Below are 18,585 nucleotides of genomic sequence, written 5' to 3' on the forward strand. Positions count from 1 at the left end.
ATCCATCCATCCATCCATCCATCCATCCATCCATCCACCCATCCGTCCATCGGTTTGTCCTTATACCAATCATCCATCTGCCTTGCGCCCCTCAGTCTTTTTTCAGGTTTCATTTTCAAAGCCTGACCTCTGTGGAAATAATTTCAGAAGTAACCTTGGTATTACATTTTAAGAACCGAGCATTCTGGACATTTTTGTCTGAAAAATGATGGATTATAGAAAGCTGATTTTGATTGGGTACTTTGTCAGCCCATCTGCTCAGGTAGAACTGGCAGCCACCTGCTTACCAAATGTGCAGCTTGGACCTTGGTATTAAAGCAGTGTTAGCTTAAGAGTGTTGGGTGGTGTCTCTGTGTGACTGAGTACATTAACATCACTAACTTGGGTTATTTAAAAAAAATGGGGCATTTTGTTTTTGAAGTCATATTTATTTTATTTATTTTTACCACATTATTCATACATCCGGTACCAAGCTACATATTTAGTTAGCCGGCTAAATATTTAGATCTAAGCTAGATATTTAATTAGCAAGCTCCAAACTAAATATGTAATTCCAGCTCATACAGTATGATAACACAATTCAGCATTGATTTGAAGTGTTTTTGTCATACGACCTAGATGCCATTAAAGTGTGATCCACAATTTTGCATACACATATTAAAATTGAAGCAATGACAATCTCAAGAAATCAGGCGTGTCTCTATAGCAAGTGTAGAAATAATTAAGTATTGATTCTCAGTGTTTGGATCCCCTGGAAGCCTTTGATTTTTGGGGTCTATTTGTCTACATGTTTCAGCCGAGTGTAATTTGTTGACGGTGCCTAAATGGACCAGTATGTTTTGGAGGGAATGCATGGCGTTTCTGTGACAGCACCCTGCATGAAAAACCATCACTGCCTCTATAGTTAGTCATGAGGAGAATGTCTGTCAAATATCCAACTTAAACTTCTCCGTGAGTGGAAAACTGGACATTTGGAGTGAAGGAGATGGATTATCCAATCAAAGTGGTCCGGCCACTATTTGACTCCTCCCACTTTCACAGTCCACAGCCAGCCATGGTACTTGAGCTAAATATTTAGTTTGGATCTTAATAATTATGGATGCCATTTGTTACACAGTCAAACATTCATAGTAATAATTTGAGTTATTTAGTCTCTCATAAGAGAAATAAATGGAGGTTCATTTTCAAAGTCATATTTTCGCCATGTTATTTATGCATATCTGAATGTCACGGTTCAGACTACTTAATTAGCAAGCTAAACTAAACATTTAGTTAATAATCTGAATATTTAATCAGAGTTTATATTGGGGCTTGCAAGACTCAGGTTTCATTTTGATAGAGCACTTACAGTTATCCGCAAGTGAATTTGAATATTAGATAAATATTTAGCTTTAGGCTAAATATTTAATTTGCTAACAAAATAAAGAGTTTTGAGCTAATTACATAATTAGTTTGAAACTGTGACATTTACAAATATATGAATAACATGTTAAAAATTTGACTTTGAGAAATGAGCCCCCATTTTTTTCTCGTATGGGCTAAATAATTTGGGCTAAAGAGCCCAAATTAATTATTGCTGTTAATTATTACTTTTTTGACTGTGTAACTATATAAATGGGATCCGAGAACATCTGGCTCTGAAATTCTTTAATTCAAGTGAAACATATAGTCGCTGTCTTTCGGCCGCTGACCGTAAAAGCAAAGCAACAGGTGGGGGAAGGGCAGGGCTTCATTCAGCTGGAGGAAATTCAGGTGTGTCTCCTATTTTATAGAAGGTGTTTAAACTTAGTGAATGGTTTGATGGACTTTTTGTTTTTTTACTTTGTGTTGAATGTGTTGATACTGTCAACTGATCAATTGATCTCTGTCAGTGTTTTGTATTTAGTGTGCTCCCCTGATTTCTTCATTTATCTGTGTAGAAATAAACTGCTGCCCAGATCTGATTCAGGTGGAGAATGCTTTGACCTTTTTGCTGACTTCCTGTTGGGTTTCTCTTTCCTGCGTGTGTCCTGAAGACTAGCTACCAGCTACTGCGGGCGCTTTGTCTTTTTTCTGCTGTACTTACAACAATTAAAATGAAAGTTGGAATATTTTAGATCAGTAATTCATAAAATCTCACTGGCATTAGACTGCTAAGTATAACATACGGAAGCGAATCATGTTGCGAAAGCGAAAGTTGGATGTGATTTCACTCTGGCCTAATTTTTGTTCTGACCAAACATTTTGGATCTTTCAGGTCTCAGCGGCGACCCGGCAGACTTGGAACGTCGATATCAAACTTTCGGCCGGAATTTCATTCCCCCGAAGAAGCCCAAGACATTCCTGGAACTAGTGTGGGAGGCTCTACAAGATGTCACCCTCATCATCTTGGAGGCTGCCGCCATCATTTCACTCGGCCTCTCCTTCTACCAGCCGCCTGGGAAGGAAAGTGAACGTAAGGACGAGGATGGGGTTGGGAGATGTGGGGTCGGGGCATTGGTTGGTTTTTGTGGACGTGAGAGACAACGGTGATCTTTACACTGCAAGGTTTTTACATGAGGCAACAACACATACAAGCAAAGAAAGGCATTTCACCACAAAGGCATTTCCGAGAAAAATATTTAATAAGTATTGAATGGACAACAGGACTCAGCTATACACAGCTGGAGACAGATTGTGAGCAGCCAGCAGCTGTGCAAAGTGGCCAGAAGATCTATTTTGCTCCCATTTATTCACAGTAGAAATTAAAGAACCTCAGTGTGAGACACTTTGGTTTGTAACTGTGGTTTAATAAAAGGGAAAAATGAATTCTGCTCACTAAGCCTTGCGTTAGAGAGCAGGGCTGGAGGGATCGAGCTGAAAGGTTACAGAAATATTAAGATGTTTAAATGTAGCAATCTCTTTAAACTCTAGCTTAAAGAGATTGCTACAACTCACAAAATCTCAAACTAGTCCAAAACTGTTTTGTTCTATTTGTAAATTTAGCAAACGACTGAAATCTAAAATGTAATTTTAGAGTTGTTATTTACCGTGGTTTGAAGTATCAGTAATAACAATGGTTTCTAAAATAGTAAATGAGTCGTGCTTACTATTTAGAAGACATAAAAAAATACAAGTAGCACATAGTAAATTGTACAGTTTAGTTTAATTTGTCTAACTAATTAGTCTAACTTCTGTTTTGGGTCTGCAATCTTTGCCTTCTTCTGAAAATAACATTTTACTGTGCTTTAATTCTGCCCCGTCATATGTGGTTGTAGTGAACGTAAACTACATCAAATCATATTGATGTTCATAAATGAATCGCTCTCATCATGACTTTGCAAAATTGATCTGAAAGATTAGCATTTCATACAACTAATGAACCCCGATGACAATCAGACTTGTGTGTGAACGGTTAACAGCTCATTCAGCTTTGGGAGCCAAGAGTATTGCCACAAGATTATAGTGAGATGAAGGAAGCTAATAAAAAGAAAGCACAACTAATGGTGGCGGCCATTAGCAGAGCACTGACTGCAACTTCTGTAGGGAAGTCTGTTTGGATGAGGAGTCAGAGCCATGAGTGGTGAAACTGTGATGTTAATTGACTTCTTTCATAATTTCATAATATAGTGTTCAGCCTGTGCTTACATCCCGATTTACCTGACCTGGCTTCTTTTGATGCAGAATTATGACGCATGTCTCACATCAATGACATGAAAGTCAGAGAAAATGCGATATGACCGTTCTGACTGCAGACGCTTCGAAAACAATCACATTTCATTTAGTATTACATATGTAAGTGGCACAGATTGGATGTTTTGAAAAGATTGGAATTGAGCCGTTGACAGATTGCAGTGAAAGATTTGGGTTTGGGTTGCATTCACCTGCTGCGTGAACAAAGTCTTAGTGTCAATGAAGATTCCACTTCCAAAGGTGGATCAGCCAGTTGGGAACTAATTGACCAATCGGTCGCAGATTTGGGGAAAACACGTAAAAGCGATCGCATGAACAGCTAAATATGGACATGGCTTACTTTCACAGTCAATGGGAAAATTATAAATAATTCTAAACTATTTCAACACATTTGCTGCTAGGTCATTAATCCAGATTATAGATAATGTTTGTGTTTGACAGAATCTGTATGTTGACCTTCTTGGTGACATCTTGGTTAAACAAATTGTATCGAAAAAAAAAAAAAAAAAAAAAAAAAAGTAGAATCTTTTTTTGATGAAGCATTTGTCTTACCGTATGTCATCATGTCGCAATTCTGGAGGTAATGTCAAGTAAATTATTTTTATTTTGTTTTTGGTTGTTATTTATCTTGTTTTGTTGTATAACAATAAGTAGAAATTGAAATAACATTGATAAGGAGATACAAAAGGCCAAAAATAAAGAAAAGTTCAACTGTGGTGTACTGGTGAAAAAGGAAGTGGTCTGAGTGAACAGAGGATGCAGATATGGGACAATGTGGTTCAGTCAGAAACCTCAGAGTGTACACTTGGTAGCAGTGCACATGCAGTCTGGAACCGCTGCTACGCAGCCAGTGTTTTGCATGAAGCAAGCATGATCCAGCAAGCTGGATCTGGATGGATTTAAACTGTCAAGTTAAATCTAAACTGAACAAGCAGCTCTGCTTCTTTTGACAGTGAACGGCTGCTGGGAACCTTTGGGAAAAAAAAAACCCCACCAGCAGGTTCATGCAGAACAGAGCTGATGTATTAATAGCATAAGAAGATTCATTTGCCTCTTGTGAGGTTGCCATGCGATCAACTGAGTAAGAAAACAACACGGCTTTTTGTCGGAAACTGCTACTGGTGAAATGTTGTTCTTCCTCGCTTTAGGTAAAACCTTTATTCTTAAACTAGGTGACATTAATGCACAGTAATACCAGAATGTGCCTGCATACCTGGCATGGCATGCTGATGCCGGATCCGGCCGCAGAGGAAATTCAGATCCCAGAGGAGAGAAGAGCAGCATCTTAAAAAAAAAAAAAAGCTGTGAGACATTCTCTCTCTTCTGACCTTCTCTAAGATGAATAATTGTACAAATGTGTTGAACTTACATAAACGATTATGCTGTGCTTGAGATGAAATTATATAAGAGCAGAGCATCAACCATAAATCGCATTTAATGTGTCATTTTCAGGAACGGTAGCAGACTGGTTTTCTAGACTGTTTTGAAAAATATGTACAGTTAAGCCTAAAATTATTCACACCCCTGACAGATAATTTTAAAAAAATTACTGATGTTTCTTCTGACTAGAAATATTAATTTTTTGAAGTGGGCCAATTAGAATCCTGACTTAAATCTAACCACATCCCGGAATCCGTAGAGGGAGTTAAAGATTAGGGTGATGGCAAGGAGAACATCCAACCTGGAGCTTTTAGCAAAACACATATCAGAAATATCAGTGGAAATGTGTTGACTACTCGCCAACAAATATAGGAAGTGTTTGATTGTTGAATTGCCAAAATTTTGTGTGCAAAGGGTGTAAAAAATGTATAACAACACAATTTTGTTAAAATGTAGATAAAAACAGAGACGCCCCTATCAGAAGCACATTTTTTGGTTGAATTAAAATAAATTTAATTTAAACCAAAATATGTTGTACATTTCCCTAGGCTGTGAATAATCTTTGGGTTACCAACACATGAAAGCACTTATGTTGGAAATTAGGTCATTTTACCACATAGTGTGAGAGTATGGAAAATAGGATGAAGTCATATAGATGTAGAAGGACGATGGTTCATAATTTAAATTCAATGTGATCATGAACCAAACGAGGCCACAAACACGACATCATTTAGCAACATTTATTAACCTTTTTAAGAAATTGATGTGTATATTTTATAGAAATTAAAACTCAATATAGAAAATGTATCAGATATATCCATCTGTCCATTTTCTTACACCCTTGTCTCTATTGGGTTTGGGAGGGGCGCTGGTGCCCATCTCCAGTGAGACATTTCGGGCAAGAGGCGGGGTCACCCTGGACAGGTCGTCAGTCATATTACATCTGATACCATCGCAGGTATCAGATGTAATATGATCTTTATTTCATTAAGAAAGGTAACTAGTAGGGGTACACCAACTGCAGTTATCTGTCTGATCATGGATCATGTTTAAAAGCCTGACCTGCTGATTGGAATTTTGGATATCGATTTTCTTGAAAAGTCGGGAAAGTTATATAGAGACACAGTTGCTAAGTTGGCAACAGTAGGGTGATTGTTGTCAACCTTCTTCATACAGATGTGACCTGTGTGCAGGTCTGTCAGCCAGACTGTCTAAGTGAAAAGCAAAATAGGACAGTGGCTGATTTTCAGACCTTTGCTGAGGCGGTTAAAATTGGTGAATAAGATCGGCTTCTATGTATAACGTAAACTTCCACTGTGAAATTCTGGGTGAAATATTTTTTCTTTCATCTTTACGTGGCATTATCATTGTTGATTTTACAGTTAGAAATGATGCAGGGGTCAACGTTTTACTGTAAAACAAAATGTTTTAACTTAAGAAAAATAATGTTTTTCCAAAAATGAACACAAAAACAACTTAGAAAATTAATGCACAAATGTAAAATGTACAAATTACTGTTTTCACCAATGAATTTATTCAAGGTAACAGATCAAATTTGTAGTTTTGAATTGCTTTATAGTTTACAGATTTTTCATTTCACTATTTTACTAAGCCTATCTCCTAAAATTAAAGAAACTGGGGTTGATTTATGGATTTAAGGGACGACCAATGGAAATGTTACACTAGTTGGTCAGTTAGTAGAGTTTGACTGAAATGTGTGACCTAACGTCTACAACTCCTCTCTTCAGTGTGTGGGGAAGTGAGTGGCGGAGCAGAGGATGAAGGGGAGGCTGACGCAGGCTGGATCGAGGGCGCTGCCATCTTGCTTTCTGTTGTGTGCGTTGTCCTGGTGACGGCGTTTAATGACTGGTCCAAAGAAAAACAGTTCCGGGGTCTGCAGAGTCGGATCGAGCAGGAGCAGAGGTTTGCGGTGGTTCGGAAAGGAAACGTCATCCAAATTCCCGTGGCTGACATGGTGGTGGGGGACATGGCTCAGGTCAAATACGGTAGGGGAACTGAATCTGTCTGCACCATCCTACATAAGCTTACTGTTTCCCTCACATTGAAAAGTTGTTTAGAAAGTATAAGATAAAAAAAATTATGCAGATGACGTAGGAAAATTATGTAATTAAAATTACATGAGTTTGGTGTTTAAATGTTTATGGAACATATGACTCTTTTTCTTTTTCTGCTTAAATATGATGTCACAGCAAAAGAACCTTGATAAACAAGTTATAAAAAAATATAATGTTTCATGTTTTTTCGTGTATTTGAATGAAAAAATATGGGAAGTTCTTCAAATGAAGTTGCATTGAAATCGTGTTATTTTGTTTTTCTCAGATTATAAACTCATTAAGTTGAGTTACGCCGATCAGAACTATGTGACCATCATAAGTTGCATGTTTTGAGAAACTTTGACCTGCCAATATCAATTTGAACCAATTTCAATATCTCTTTAAGAGTTATGACATAAAGACATAACAACAGTCTATAAAATGTATTTTTCTAGCCTCGCTTCACTGAGAGTTCATTAATCATTTATCTTAGAAGCAAATGTGACGCCATGGTATGTTTGTGGGAGTGGAGAGTTTCTACAAAAGTGTTTCACCTATATTTTAAAAGAAAGACAAAATGCAACTTTTGTCTTATCAAAAGTTGCATTTTGGACAGCTTTAAAGTTGTGGTTATTAGGTGTAGCATTACTAATACACCAGTCTCCATCTGCCAACGTTTACAAGTCCAGCTTGTTCCATGACAGAGAGGCTAAATGGCATTATACTTTCCTTCCTGTCATCTTCTGACAGTCTTGCTCTCTCTCAATCTCTCACAGTGTGAATGAACCATGTATTTAAACAAGTTGAAAAACTATTCATTTAAATATCCTCCTACAGCTTCTGACTCTATTTTTGAAACAACTAATTCATACGGAAAGCAGTATGAATGAATTTAGTGCAATTTTTTGGCTTCTGTTCATAATTTTCCTCCTTTGTTCATCAAACTTACATGCTTTTCCTGTAATATTATTTAAGTAGTTAATAAATGAATTACATTCCTGTTTAGTCACCCAATGTTACAGTCTTTGTAAATATTCAGATTAGCCGCAACTCTCCTCTTCCATATGTTTTTACATTGACTTATTTTTTCACTTAGCTAAAGTCATGTTCATAAACAGCTATATGAATCTCCTGTGAAGGTTTAGTTCTTTACCTCCTTCCCTCCGACTCTTAGCCAATTTCCTCATTAATTATTCAGTCTATCTATGGTCTGCTGGTCCCTGTAATATGTAATGGTATCCACTTCTTAACACAGGAACAAGATACTGTATATTGAAACAATAAGCGCATGCTTGATATCATTTAAACAAAAAAGAAGCATGCAAAGCTGATTGAGATGGGATTTGTGCCTCAGGTGACCTACTTCCAGCTGACGGTATCTTGGTCCAAGGCAATGATCTGAAGATAGACGAGAGCTCCCTGACAGGAGAGTCTGACCACGTACGCAAATCTGTAGACAAGGACCCCATGCTGCTCTCAGGTTGGTTCTGACTCCTTGCTACTCTTATGATCAAGCTAGCTTCAACTATATCATTTATATCTACACTACATGATTTGATTGTTTTTAAAGAACATAGTTGCAAATACACACTTAGGTCACTGAATTAATTAGAATCATAACTCACATTGTCAACTAGAAAGGTATGGATTTAAGTTGATGGAAAGTGCTGGGCATGCAGCTCTACCACTTTTTATTTAAAAGTTCCTTGGTGGCACTGGAATGAGCAACAGTGATTGAGGTCAGATTTGTTGGTCAAAAGAAGTCACTTATTGTTCGTTCACTCTAGGTAGGATTGCATATAAACTACAGGAAATGATAAGGAGTCATTTCTGAACCACAGCAACAAGCTGCTCTTGCAGAACGATAAATTCAGACACCCTGCCTGGAAACCTTCTGGCCTTAAAGGGGCAGTGTTATGTTAAATTGATTTTTATACGTTTTACATCATGTTATAATCTCGTTCCTTTATCAAAAATATGCCTGGAGTGTTGCTTTGAATCTTTAATGGAGGTTTGAGAAATCCTTTAATCTCCCACGGCAACCATTCAACAAATGCTTGCTCTAACAAAGCCCCACCTATTCCCAGAAAGCTCCTCCTCTGAGCTGCAGTCTCCAGCAGAGCTTGTGCCTCACAGAGTACCCCTCGCTTACAGCTCTCCCACTCAACTCCTCCAGACTAGCAGCAGCAGCAATTAGCAAACAGCTGGTGAAACTATGAGTTCCTATGATGAGTCTACTGAGCTAATCATAGGAACTACGTTTTAGTGCAATACTCCTAAGAAGGGTAGAGTAGCATTGTTGTGATGACATACTGTCAGAAAGAGCAGGAGCCTCTTAAAGAGACAGAGGTCAATTTTAAGGCATTAAATTGCTAAATCTAAAATTTTAAAGTTACTTTAGATATATACAGAATTTTTATAACTTAAGGTAACATACTTACTTGGCTGTGCTATAAAATGGCACTATATGCCTGGAAACTACATAATACCGCCCCTTTAAGAAACTTCTCTCTTCACAGTTTTCTGCTTGTGTGTGTTAGTGACTTTGTTAAAGTGAGCTTCCATTTTGTCACTTAAAATTACAGTTGAATTGAAAAACTTTTCATATCCTAATTTCAAACATAAAGCAGTTGCCATGCATGTTATTCTCCACAAAGCACTGCATTAGTTTGGACCCATAATGCTGTGAGACAGTGATGGAGGTTCAGCTTCCTGCAGGAAAACACCAAGCACAGAGCCAGAGCTACAATGGATTGACTTAGATCAAAGCACGTTCAAGTGTTACAATGGCCCAGTCAAAGTCTAAACCTAAATGCAACTGAGAAACAGAGACTTGAAAACAGCTGTTCACACATGCGCTCCATTCAATCTGACTGAGCTGGAGCTCTACTGTATTTAAGAGAGTGGGTAAAAATTTCAGTCTCTAGAAGCGCAAAGGTGGTAGAGACAAAGCAAAAGATCTGGTTGTAACTACACAAAGGTGAAAACCATGGATCAGTTATGCTATTTTGTGTTGGTCTGTGACATAAGATCTCAATAGAACACACTGAAAAAGTCCAAGTGGACTGAATTTTTTATTTTTTTTGCAAGGCACTGAAAATAAAGGAAGAACATATAAATGCAAGATTACACCTTATTACCGTTATGCTTCATAGCAAAACTTCATAAATATCTCCTGTCTATGAACCCGATGTGTTTTTCTGTTAAGGAACCCATGTGATGGAGGGCTCAGGTAGGATGCTGGTGACAGCCGTAGGTGTCAACTCCCAGACGGGCATCATCTTCACCCTCCTTGGTGCAGGAGACATGGAGGAGGATGGAAAAGAAAAGAAAGGTAATCCACCCTGCGTTGAGACACACGACACACACTGTAAAACAGCGGTTTACAGTCAGAAAATAAAAACTTTTCCTCTAGAGATGCAATTCCACTTATTTGTAGTTTTGCCAGCTTGTATCAGTTTTTATTTGTGTAAATTAATTTCTAGTCATGATTATTTTAAACTGGTCTTAAATGAGTAAGTATGACTACAACACACCCACATAAATTAATTAATGGACCAACCACAGAATTAGCCCACTCATGCCTAAAGCAAGAGTCCTGGTTAATGACTGAGCCTGATGATGATCTGGAAAACTTTAGTATAAGGAGCCTAAAGTTAATATCCAGAGGTGTATTTCTTTCCACTAACTTCAGTGCAACAGTGACAAAAGCACAACTGAGTAATGAGGTGTGAGGTCCCACTGCAGGGTCTTACATGTATATGACATTTTTTTGAAAAGTGCTGTTACACAAGTACAGTAGACTCTACCGAAAGTCTCAGTGGTGTGTGCACCACTAACTAAAAAATTAGTAACCCTACAGCAATTAGCACTTGAAGCGAATGCTAAAGTGCTAAAGCGCTCAATTCAAATTATATCTGCCCTTGAAAATTACAATCCTCAAGCACCAATTTAATTTTGATAATCAAAACAGATGTCAAACTCTATTCGACTGAAAGCTTAGAACAAAGCTCGAGTAAATTAGTACTTTAGAAATTATCCATAAAAATGTGTTTACGTGAAACTAAATGGGCAAAAGGTTTTCAAAGTTAGCAAAAGTGCTGAACAAAAAAAAAATAGCTCAGCTAATTAGTGGCAATGTGCCCACCACTTTTGAAAACAATGATGTTTAAACCTATGGTCTTTCCTTGGGAAGAGTGTTTTTGTAAAGGTGCAACTGTAGCATGACTAAGTAACAACTTACAACGAAATGCAAAAACAAATAGAGTTTTACTGGTAAAAAGCTATTCTTCAATTGTATTTGGTCTGAATTTACAGAAAAGTTTGACTTGAAGATTAACCCACATACAATATGATAATTAAGAAGAAAGGAAAAACACAAAAGCGACCACAACCACAGAGCATTCCAATAGTAATAGCAACTAAAAAGCAAAAAGACGACGCATAAAGCAATCATCTTTGATACATAAAGCTAGATGATCATCTTTGCTTTATGTATCTGCTAAAAGCAGGCCATCATATAATGACCATAAACAAATCCAAAAACAACTCCATCAGATGCAACTCCCTGCAATAAGTCAGTAAAAAATACATCACACATGATCCTCCAACTACTTCCTGTCTTCTTCTTCATGGCTTGTGCCAGTGGCAGCATCGGGTTGTTGATCGTGTGACTCGTGTAATGTGGATAAAGTGTTTGCACCGCAGTTTTACGCAATAAACCAATTTTCATGCGGCTGAAAATCCACCTCATCCTAGCATCAAAACGTTTTAGTGAAAAACAGGAGTTTTGTTCAAAATTGGCATGTTTCCATTAAGTAAATTTATTTTTGAATGTCACATTGCACAGTCATTTGGTCAACGCAGCTTGTAGTTACTGCTTGCTTTGTTGTTGTCATTCCTTTTTCTACTATAATTTTTCCTTCCAATTAATACTTGGACATTGTGTAAACAGTTAGCTTTCGTTGGTAGTGATCTTTTGTGACTTAACCAAATAGTGGCCACACACGTGACCATCCACACATAAATTCTTTTATTGGTCTAAAATTAAATGTTAGAAAATGACATAATTATAAAAAAAAGATTCAATGAGTAGCAGGCCATCATTTTTTGTGCCTTTTCTTCCCTCTGGGAGTTCTGCCTCATGGATAAGGGAAGGGGAACAGGTTGTCACTTTAGTGCCCTGAAGCTTGTTGTTTTCATAATCCATGCACACTCTCACGTTGCTCCACGTGTGTGTGCTGGTGCTGCAGTTAGTCAGATGCCTTACTGATTTCAGATAACAGATATGACAGGAAGCATGCCCGTTTACACTAATAGATCATTTAACCAACGTCCTCACCATCCCCCCTCACTCTCTCTCTCTCTCTTTTTTTTAGATCTTTCTCACTTATCACACCTCCTCACAGCTTCTTCCCTGTCTTTACTCTGCTCATCCACACCTCTCACTCCTTGTTTACCCCATTGTTCTGCCCCTCTTTGCACTCCCCTGCTTCTCCTTCTCCTCCCTTAATTTGAGCGAAAGAGAGGCTGTAGATTCAATCAATTATTGAAAGAGCAGAAGGGGAGGGAGGGTGAAAGGGAGTTGGCAAGGAAGAGATTGAGGGTAAAGCGTTGGTTGGTCAATGCTCAAAGCATTAGTCTATTCTCAAATCTGTTTTGGAAGTGCCCTGCGTTCAGGCAGCGCAGGCTGCACAGACTTTCAGAAGCACTTATAGTTAACGTCATTAGCAGCTTCCACTGTGGCTCTGGCTTCTGCACAGGAATGTATGTGCTACCATTGGCATCTTCGAAAAGAGAAAACATCATCCTGAAACGCAGCAACAGACTGGCTGGTGATGGCTAGTTTCTGAAAGAGATACTCTGGTGACTCCTCTTTCTGTTCTCGGATATGTATCTGCGGTGCTTATCGTGAGCTGGATCGTTCAGGCTGTCATGACTGAAGCTGATAAATGATTTAAATACCGTAACATGCTAACTTTTCCTCTCGCCATGTTTGTTTTCTTTTCTGTCGTTCATTGTCATGCTGAGGGAATATCATATTACGTCTTTCATTCTTTGCAGTCATTTTAACAAATACTCACGTGTAATTATGATCACATTCATTGCTTGAGTTTCTTCTTTATTTCTCCTTTTTTGCCAAATTTCCACCCAAAACTTCTCTTTCTCACAGAGGACAGTACTCAGTTGCTCATCTCTGCAGATGCCACTAACAGCACAGTCACCAATGGTATGTGAGCATAAAGTTATCTGCCCCGTCCCTTTCCTCAGTCAGTGAATGGATCCCGCACTGTGCAGTGACAGTGACAATATGATGGGCATTTAACAATGTCTTTCAGTTTCCTGATCGACTGTAATAAGATGAGTGTACTTTGCTTTCTCCTTCCTTTGGTATTGTTTCTGTGTGTTCATTTTCTGATTCTGGAAGTGTGTGATTGTCCCCAAAATCAGAAATGTGATATGTTTGAGTGTAAATATACTTTTGTTTAACTCAGCTTTAATTTTTTTCCCCCCTCAGGAAAACAAGCTGATGGAGCTGTGGAGAACAATCAGAATAAAGGTAGATGTTTTTGTCAATTTGGTTCAATTCAGTGTAAAGTTCAACAATATGTCGTCTCAAGACGCTTTGCAAAAACAAAACAGAACAAAAAATTTAATTCAGTCCAGTCATTCAGACAGATTCCAAGTCAGATACATCAGTTCTAGTTGATCCTAGTTGTCAGTCAATGCAGTCAAGTTCAGTTTATTACACAACAGAATACTTTTGTCTTAAAGCTGCAGTATGCAACTTTTATATAAAAAATTAAAACATATTTGTTAAAACTGTCACTATATCATAACAATAGAACATAAGACAGATAATCTAAGAAATCCTCCATCTCCTCCCTGAGATTCTATTGCACCGCTCTCAACCAAAGACAACCAATCAGAGCCAGGAGGAGAGTGTCCGCTCTGTCAGTCATCTGCATGTATTTCCTGCCCAACGTGCTGATAGAGGTGAAACAACTTACTGTTACTGGAAAACCATTTATCCACCGACATTGGTGGCCACGCTAATTAGCCTTAGCATTTATGACAGGTTATGCTAGTTGCGGCATAGCAAAGAGAAAGGATGGGAGGAACAGGGTAGAATGAGCAGCGCCACACGGAGGGTGACTGACAGAGCTAAGACCTGCCTCCTGGCTCTGACTGGTTATTTCTAGTTAGTACAAGAAGAAGACTTCAATTTGTTTCACAGATTATCAGTCTCATATTACGACATAGTGACAGTTTCAGCAAATATGTTAAAACATTTTTTTTTATAAAAGTTACTGCAGCTTTAAAAGGATGAAATAAAAGTTGTCTTTAAGACAAGCTTTTAGTTAGAATTATTGGATTATCAGACTTCCTAGATTTCCTATACCAGGCAATTGTCAGCATAACAATTAACTTTTTTGAAAAGTAACATTAAAAATTGTGTTTTCTTTAAGTGCAAGCCTGGTGGAGACGCCTCAAAAGACTTCCAATTTTATTTGAAGCACTAGTGTAAAAACCTCGCAACTTTTACCTTCCACTGTACAATTATGCACTGTATGGTGCTGGTCTATCACATCGTTTCTCAAAAAAGTTAATTGAGGTTTTTGGTTGTAAGAAGACACAATGTGAAAATGTCCAGGGCTACGAATGCGTTGGCAATACACTGTAACCGAGCTTTAGGTTGTAAGTGAATTTTTTAAAGTAATCTTTTATATATATTTTTTTTAAGTTGCTACTTCAGATTTCAATTCGGAGCTGAGTACGGCTGTGGCACTGACCTACTTCATCTTAATGTGCTGAAGTAGACGTTTATTAAATGTTTTCTTTTGATGTGTGTTTTTGTCTAGCCAAGAAGCAGGATGGGGGCGTTGCTATGGAGATGCAGCCCTTAAAGAGTGCAGAGGGAGGAGAAGTGGAGGACAGAGAGAAGAAGAAGACCAGTGTCCCAAAGAAAGAGAAGAGCGTGTTGCAGGGAAAGCTCACCAAACTGGCTGTGCAAATCGGCAAAGCAGGTGCACAAATCAGCCTTTAATATGTTTATGTGTGGTTGAATGGAGTGCTTATTAATTCAATTCAGGTTATTTATAAAGTGCTTATTAATAATATGTAAAGGAGCATCAATGCATACAAAAGTAAATTCCAACTTCCTTCCAGCTCTAATATAATGCAGTCAGTTTCATTTATAATCCTGGTAGGTTAAATGTTCACTAGTTAAGTTAGATAAATGTTTTATAAAGCCTTTGGTACAATTTATGGGACGTAAACCAGAGTACATGCAGATTGACGTCTGGCCAGCAGACAGTTTTATGTTAATTCCTCCCTAACAAGAACTACCTGGTTCTGAACCAGCCTGGTTAAAACTATTTGATTCATGTTATATATATATATATATATATATATATATATATATATATATATATATATATATATATATATATATATATATATATATATATATATATTTTTTTTTTTTTTTTTGCATTTGTCCTTTTTAAATACCTTGTCATATTTTCAAATTTTCTGTCAATTTTGACCATTTTGCACATAAAAACATGGTAGGCTGCCCTTCTACCATCTCCCTTAGTTTGTTTTCTAGGGGGAAGCTTGCACTAACACATTGGCGTATGTATTATCACATTACCTTGCATTACTGTCTCCTGATATTTTGCAAATGGTATTTTATATTGCCTGAATTCCCAAAACAATTATTCACATATTTCGATGCTTTTATGAACTGAGAAGAGAAGTGAAATTTTGACCCCATTTAAGCTGTGTTTGTAGATGCAGCCACATTTAACCCTCTTAATTACCATCAAGTTGGTACACATGGGATTTGTTTTTTTTTTTCTTGCCCTTGAAACTATTATGCAGTGAAAAAAACCATAGTAATACTGATTGACTTCCAAATACTGAATTTTGCTGGAGAAACGCTTTCACTCATTTCACTTTTTTAACTCCTCCCCAATAACATAAAAATAAATTCACATTGTCTTTTTATAATTTCATCCGTATGATGTTCGTCTAGCACATTAGCCAACAAAGACTTCGATCATGTAAACTATACATATCTCCGTTGGGCTTCACTCTGGGCTAGGCCTCTTTGCTCCATCCATAAACAAACAAACCAATAACAACTGGGCAGCAAAAATCTCCTCAGAGTAACCCGATAGCTTTAAGGGTTGGAACTTCAGCATTACGTGGAAAGGAAAGGTGAAGCATAATCAAGTTTAAAATAAGGGGAAAGACATAAATGACCAATATGTCTACTGCCACACACACACGCACACCCACACACACACACACACACACACACACACACACACACACACTAAGGAAGCACACCATGCACGCCTTCAGAGAAAATGCTGCAGCTCTTTCTCTGTGAAATATTTAAAGTTTGACCTAAAAAAAGGCTCTAAATCTTTCATTCACCCACAAACAGAGCGTTGATAAAAGAGCTGTTGAAAATGGCATCATTCAGCTCTAAGTCTTAAAAAATATGGGCTCATGGTCAAACAGCTGCAACCTGGTTCCACAGGAGAGGAGCTTGGTAGATAAAATATCTGCCTGCCATTCTAGTTTAAAAACTCAGTAAACCTGCAATCTGATAACAAAGGGCTACATTAGAAACATACAGAACGATTAGATCTGTGGCACATGTAAAGACTTCATTATTAAGGGCTTTATATTGTATGTTGGTAGGCAAATGCTGGATTCAACAGGGAGCCAAAGACGACAAACAAAAATTGGACAAAAATTATAAATTTTTTCTGTTTAATTCTCATCAGAAGTCTGGCTGCAGTATTTTGGATAAGCTGAAGGCTATGGTTATGGTATTACTGTTGCCTTAATTAAGTCAGGTAAAAATTAGAGATTTCAAAAGTTATTGTAATTTTTTTCTCAAGAAAAATAACTGTGTGTATGAGACAAATCCAAGTAGGAAAAATGACTTCATAACTGAGGCTGGGCCTCACTGTTTGGTATTATTAGATTTACAATCTGCTTTTTCTCCATTTGATGTGTACAGCTCTAAGCAAAATGCTTCGTAACTTGCTGTTTTTAATTTCACTTCTCTTTTTTCCCTGCAGGTTTGGTGATGTCAGCCATCACTGTCATCATTCTGGTGCTGTACTTTGTCATAAACACATTTGTCGTTAAAGGTTTGTGTGCATGAACCATTTTGGCAGAACAATGACGAACACTGGCTACTTTAAGGAGCAAACTTGAAATGAAATTGTTTGGCTAAACATGATCTCCGGTTTGTGTTGCAGGTCATACATGGCTACCAGAATGCACTCCGATATACATCCAATATTTTGTCAAGTTTTTCATAATTGGCGTCACTGTGCTGGTGGTGGCTGTCCCAGAAGGCTTACCTCTTGCTGTCACTATTTCTCTGGCCTATTCTGTGAAGGTATAACCAACACACCTGGTTCATGTAGTTAGCCTTTACTCCAGCTTTACACTAGTAGGTGCAGACACTATCTGAAGTTGTCAGTGTGATGTTTAAAAATCCTTTCTGGTTTTGTATTGAAAATCTCTCTGTGCCTGTTAGTGTTCCAGTTAAATACATTCAGGACAGTTTGTCAAAACATGTTTTAAAGTCATTGAATTAGTCCTTCTAGAAGTCTGTTTATGTTTAAAGTAATAAAAAAAACTTTGCCCTTTTCTTCATCTTCGTCCTGTCCAACATCACATCTCTCCATGCACTGATGAACAAACTATCCATCATAATTTACTGCCTCCTCCTCATCCATCCCACTGTTTTCCCTTGATATCTCATAACCAGAAAATGATGAAGGACAACAACCTTGTACGGCATCTGGATGCATGTGAGACCATGGGGAATGCCACGGCCATCTGCTCCGACAAGACCGGCACGCTCACCACCAACCGGATGACTGTAGTGCAGACTTTCATAGGTGAGGCAGAAGAAAGTGCATGTTAAAGATTAAAGCTGCATATGCAGGGTTAGACAGAAGAGGACTCCTGTTGCATTTAAGCTTATTGTTTTTTTCCCCAAAGGGTAGATATTCTTTCTACAAATCTGTGTCCTTTGAGCTACCTTGTTTTTATTTTATTGTTTTTGCTACACAAATTGCTGTCCATACCTACTGGCAACTCTGGTAAAGATTCTTGACCAGTGCTGAAATAACTGGGTTCTCTATCAATCAATTATGTTTATAGCCTACAAGGCAGTTCAAAGTGCTTTACATCATGAAAACATAAAAACATCATAAAATACAGTCAATAGTTGTGAAAACCAGTAACAGATATTACATTTTGTCAAGTGCCATCATTAAAATCACCAGTACACATAAAATATGCTGATTAATGTTCAGTTACCATGAGTCAACCCTGAATCCTAAACAGTTTTTAGTCTTGGTTTAATGGAGCTGCTTCTCCATGTTTGATTCTGGTTCTGGGGATGCATAGCAGGACATAACCAGAAGACCTGAGGGCTCTGGAAGGTTGATACAACAGC

General features: G+C 37.8%; 1 protein-coding gene across 5 annotated transcripts in view; it reads left to right on the forward strand.

The window, feature by feature from the left end:
- atp2b3b (ATPase plasma membrane Ca2+ transporting 3b) overlaps positions 1-18,585 on the forward strand; it is a 63,933-nt gene that overhangs the window by 13,649 nt on the left and 31,699 nt on the right. For 3 of the 5 annotated variants that reach the window (XM_007569768.2, XM_016680523.1, XM_016680524.1), the window contains 10 exons: positions 2,237-2,434; positions 6,780-7,037; positions 8,440-8,565; positions 10,294-10,419; positions 13,258-13,314; positions 13,603-13,644; positions 14,948-15,112; positions 17,189-17,260; positions 17,372-17,514; positions 17,890-18,022. In XM_007569768.2, the coding sequence (XP_007569830.1) occupies positions 2,237-2,434; positions 6,780-7,037; positions 8,440-8,565; positions 10,294-10,419; positions 13,258-13,314; positions 13,603-13,644; positions 14,948-15,112; positions 17,189-17,260; positions 17,372-17,514; positions 17,890-18,022 (1,320 nt within the window). The remainder of the gene's footprint in view (positions 1-2,236; positions 2,435-6,779; positions 7,038-8,439; positions 8,566-10,293; positions 10,420-13,257; positions 13,315-13,602; positions 13,645-14,947; positions 15,113-17,188; positions 17,261-17,371; positions 17,515-17,889; positions 18,023-18,585) is intronic. The other 2 variants (XM_007569769.2, XM_016680525.1) reach the window with 1 other exon arrangement.

This window comes from Poecilia formosa, unplaced genomic scaffold (assembly GCF_000485575.1).
Source record: "Poecilia formosa unplaced genomic scaffold, Poecilia_formosa-5.1.2 Scaffold245, whole genome shotgun sequence".
Classification (NCBI taxonomy): Eukaryota; Metazoa; Chordata; class Actinopteri; order Cyprinodontiformes; family Poeciliidae; genus Poecilia; species Poecilia formosa.